Source organism: Penaeus chinensis, chromosome 7, assembly GCF_019202785.1.
Source record: "Penaeus chinensis breed Huanghai No. 1 chromosome 7, ASM1920278v2, whole genome shotgun sequence".
NCBI classification, from domain to species: domain Eukaryota; kingdom Metazoa; phylum Arthropoda; class Malacostraca; order Decapoda; family Penaeidae; genus Penaeus; species Penaeus chinensis.
In genome coordinates, this window is record NC_061825.1 from 41346074 (window position 1) to 41351073 (window position 5000).

At 42.0% G+C, this 5000-nt stretch overlaps 1 protein-coding gene across 3 annotated transcripts in view; it reads right to left on the minus strand.

Annotated features, from left to right (window-relative positions):
- Positions 1-5000, minus strand: part of LOC125027638 (cilia- and flagella-associated protein 58-like) — a 28550-nt gene that overhangs the window by 2913 nt on the left and 20637 nt on the right. For all 3 annotated transcript variants that reach the window (XM_047616808.1, XM_047616810.1, XM_047616809.1), the window contains 2 exons: positions 4757-4929; positions 295-457 (listed from right to left, as the gene is read on the minus strand). In XM_047616808.1, coding sequence (XP_047472764.1) covers positions 295-457; positions 4757-4929 — 336 coding nt within the window. The remainder of the gene's footprint in view (positions 1-294; positions 458-4756; positions 4930-5000) is intronic.

Consider the following 5000-nt stretch of genomic DNA (forward strand, 5'->3'; position numbering starts at 1 on the left):
CATATAGCATCGCCACCAAATTCATTAACACCTAATGAAATAACCCAAAACATAAAAGAGTAGAAAGTAAAAAAAAATAACAGAAATAATAAAATATATAGAAATAATAGAAAAAATGAAAATAATTAAATAAATACAAATTATAAATATAAATAATTCAGTATATAGAAAAAAACAAATCAAATGGAAACAATATTTTAAATGAAAATAATTAAATAAACAAAAAACAATAAAGTAAGAAATAAAAACCAACAATGATAAAATAAAAAATAAATAAAAGTAAAATCCTTGTACCTTCAGCGTCGTCCAACGATGCGCCTTCTCCCGCCGTACCACCTCTTCCTCCATCACAGCTCTCTTGTTCTGCGACGTGATCAGTTCCCTCTGGAGGCGCACCAGCTCCACCTTCAGGGACTCTACGAGCTTGACGTGGCGTGACAACACCTCTCTCTCATCCCTGTTGATAGCGAGTCTTGCTCTCAGCTTTTGATTTTTTTTATTCATATTTATTATAGTTTGCCCGTTAGATGATCCGTTTTCTTTACTTCGAGGGATGACTAATGATACTCTCGTTGTGTGTCGATTTATTGTATGTTATTTGTATGTCTCGTTTTTTTTCTATGTGTGGTTATCTGTCTCTTTTGTATGACCTCGTTTTTATCTGCCCCCCCCCCTCTCTCTCTCTCTCTCTCTCTCTCTCTCTCTCTCTCTCTCTCTCTCTCTCTCTCTCTCTCTCTCTCTCTCTCTCTCTCTCTCTCTCTCTCTCTCTCTTTCTCTACTCACTATCTCTTTCTCTCTTTCTTTCTTTCTCTTTCTTTCTTTCTCCTTCTCCTTCTCCCTCTCCCTCTCCCTCTCCCTCTCCCTCTCCCTCTCCCTCTCCCTCTCTCTCTCTCTCTCTCTCTCCTCCTTCTTCTCCTTCTCCTTCCCCTTCTCCTTCTCCTTCTCCTTCCTTTTTCTCCCTCTCTCTCCTTCTCCCTTTTCCTCTCCCTCCTTCTCCCTCTTCCTCTCTCTCCCTCTCCCTCTTCCTCTCCCTCCTTCTCCCTTTTTATCTCCCTCCTTCTCCCTTTTCCTCTCTCTCTGTCTCCCTCTCCCTCTCCCTCTCCCTCTCTCTCTCTCTCTCTCTCTCTCTCTCTCTCTCTCTCTCTCTCTCTCTCTCTCTCTCTCTCTCTTCTCTCTCTCTCTCTCTCTCTCTCTCTCCCCTCTCCCTCTCTTCTCTCTCTCTCTCTCTCTCTCTCTCTCTCTCTCTTCTCTCTCTCTCTCTCTCTCTCTCTCTCTTTCTCTCTCTCTCTCCTCTCTCTCTCTTCCTCCCTATCCCTCTCTCTCCTTCTCCCTCTCCCTCTCCCTCTCCCTCTCCCTCTCCCTCTCCCTCTCCCTCTCTCTCTCTCTCTCTCTCTCTCTCTCTCTCTCTCTCTCTCTCCCCTCTCCCTCTCCCTCTCCCTCTCTCTCTCTCTCTCTCTCTCTCTCTCTCTCTCTCTCTCTCTCTTCTCTCTCTCTCTCCCTCTCCCTCTCCCTCTCCCTCTCCCTCTCCCTCTCCCTCTCCCTCTCCCTCTCCCTCTCCCTTCTTCTCCCTCCCCCTCTCCCTCTCCCTCTCCCTCTCCCTCTCCCTCTCCCTCTCCCTCCCCTTCTCCCTCTCCCTCTCTCTCTCTCTCTCTCTCTCTCTCTCTCTCTCTCTCTCTCTCTCTCTCTCTCTTTCTCCCTCTCTCTTCTTCTCCCTCTTTCTCCTTATCCCTCTCCCTCTCCCCCTCCCTCCCTCCCTCTCTCTCTCTCTCTCTCTCTCTCTCTCTCTCTCTCTCTCTCTCTCTCTCTCTCTCTCTCTCTCTCTCTCTCTCTCTCTCTCCTTCTCCCTCGCTCTCCTTCTCCCTCGCTCTCCTTCTCCCTCTCTCTCCTTCTCTCTCTCCCTCTCTCTCCTTCTCTCTCTCCCTCTCTCTCTCTCCTTCTCCCTCTCCCTCTCCCTCTCTCTCCTTCTCCTTCTTCCTCTCCCTCTCCCTCCTTCTCCCTCTCCCTCTCCCACTCTCTCCTTTTCCCTCTCCCTCTCTCTCCTTCTCCCTTTCCCTCTCTCTCCTTCTCCCTCTCCCACTCTCTTCTTCTCCCTCTCCCTCTCTCTCTCCTTCTCCCTCTCCCTCTCGTTGTACAGGGAAGGTTCTTGGTGTGTCTGTGTCTTTTTGGCTTTTGGAAGAATTTGACATCCTCATGGTTCCTCTGAATCTTTTGATTATATAGAAAAACTTTTTAGAGAAATGATACTTAATAAGAAACCTCTTTTCATCCTGGGTGATTTAAATGATGGTTTGAATAAACCTAAGGCAAAATTATTTAAGAAAACCAGGAAAAACAAATTAGAACAAATAGTCAACAAACCTACAAGGGTCACAGAAATCACTTCATCATTAATTGATGTAATAATAACATGATATCTGACTTCTTACTCCATACAAACGTCATTCCATGCCATGTTGCCGATCACGAACTCATAACGGTGAGGCTTAATTTAAAGAAATCAAAACGACCACCAGTCAAAAAAAAGTTTTCGAGAATTGACCAACTACGACTCTCAGTCATTATGCCAGCGATTAATTGCCAAGGAACTGTTTTAGAAATTTTGCAAACAGATAATGTAGACAAATAGGTAAATGCCTTTACGGAAGGGATCAATGCCAGCATAAACGCCATCGATCCATTTTCTACTAAAGCTTTTAGACGTCCTCCTGCATTAAGAGAATAATAGCAGATAAAAATAGCGTTCATAAAGCTCTAAAAAAATGACACACACAACATAGGACTCCATAAAAACTACAAACAAAAAAAGAGAAATGTCATATCACTTATACAAGGAGCCAAAGCTAATTATTTTAGAAATAAATTAACAAATTGTAAAAAAAAGACTCTGCTAAAACATGGAAAATAGTTCAAACAGTCGTACCAAAAAAAAAAAAAAAAAAATCAGAGAGATCATCTAAACACCAGTATTAGTGCTAATTAATTTAACGATTTCTTCACAAAAATTGGACATCTCACATACAAACAAACAAACGCTTCCAGATCTCAGAAAAATGCAGGTAGGATAAGGTAACTAGCAAATACTTTCAGACCACAACGTGTAAAAATAGAAACAGTAATCCTAACAATAAAACACCTGCGTCAAACTAATGCTGTGGGAGCAGATGGCATTGCTTTTCGCTTTATTACATTTTACGATAATCATTAACACATCTCTAGTCCCTGGTAATTTCCCATCGCTTTGGAACATGGCATAATAACACCAGTTTTCAAATCCGGAAACACAGACGGATTACCATATTGCCTATACTGTCTAAAGTTCTCGAAAAAAATCGTAGCAGACCAATTGACATTATTTCTGGAGACAAATGACCTACTATCCGAATCACAACATGGTTTCAGAAGTAAGTTGTCTACTGAAACAGCATTATTGAAGATCACAAATAAAATTTATGAGAACATAGACAGCAATCAAATAAACTTGCTAACACTGTGCGATCTATCCAAGGCTTTTGACAGGGTTAACCACGAAATCCTCCTTAGTAAATTAATATATCACAACATCGATACATACTGCTTCAGAAGTTATCTAAGTAACAGAGACCAATCAGTCAAAATTCACGAGGAAATATCTACAAAACAGATAGTATCTTTCGGTGTTCCACAAGGATCTATATTAGGCCCAATTCTATTTAATATATTCGTGAATGACTCAACACCTATAGCCCAAAATTGCTTTATTGTTCAATACGCCGATGATTCACAATTTCTCCGCAGTGATTCAGTATTAGATGAACTAATAAAAAAGACCCAGGAGACATTGACACTAATAAAAGGATACTTTGACACAAATGGCCTCAAGATAAACCCAGATAAAACACAATGTATCTTCATAGGTAGTCGCCAAAATTCCAGTAAACACCACCTTAAAATTTGAAGACAGCTACATAAGACCGATCACTTCATTAAAAAACCTAGGCGTACACATTGACATATTCATAACATTTGAGAACCACGTCGACAACATCCATATAAAAGTAATGGGCACACTAATTTACCTTAGCCACACAAAAAACAAGATCCCCGTTGAACTAGTATATCCGTAATACAAACACTGGTTCTCTGTATTCTTGGTAACGTAAATGAGTATGACCACATTACCCCATACATAAACAAACTAAATTGGCTAAAAGTACAAAACAAATGTAACTATGACACTTGCGTACTAAATCACAAAATAATCCAAGAGTTTTATCCAAAGTGGCTATTCCATGATTTAGAACAAATTACCAAATAATATCAGAAACTCTAATACATTAAAAAAAATTAAATCACCAATGACATCAGGTTTCAATATATACAAGTAGGCATGACTATGTACTGTCATTAATTCTATGGGTATCTTATATTTACATATACAGTAAAATACCTTTCTCTGTAAAAAGAATAACCAATGTATTTAATGGAGTAAAGTATTTTGAATTTGAATTTAAACTCTCCCCCTCTCCCTCCCCTCCCCTCCCCCCCCTCCCCCTCCCCTCCCCCTCCCCCCTCCCCCTCCCCCTCCCCCCTCCCCCTCCCCCTCCCTCTCCCCCCCTCCCTCTCTCTCTCTTTATCCCTCTCCCTCTCCCCTCCTCCTCCTCCTCTCTCCCTCCCTCTCCCTCTCATCTCCGCCCCTACCCCCTCTCACTCTTTCTCCTTTCCATAATTATTAAAAATTAATAATAATAAATAAGGTAGGATGGCGACCTCATCTGACCTGAGTGCCGTGACCTCGATGGTGAGTGTGTTGACGTCCTTCAGTCTATTCGCGTAATCCTTGTCCCCTTTGTGTAGGATGTGCTCGAGCAAGTGAACACGTTCCCGCAGTCCCCTCACCTCGTCGTTACGTCGGGCCAGTTGCGTCTCCACAACGCCGCGTCGCTCTCGTTCCTGCGGGTTTAGGGAAATTTGTATTAAGTTGACAAAAACACAAACACAGTAACGTGTACACAAAGATCTCT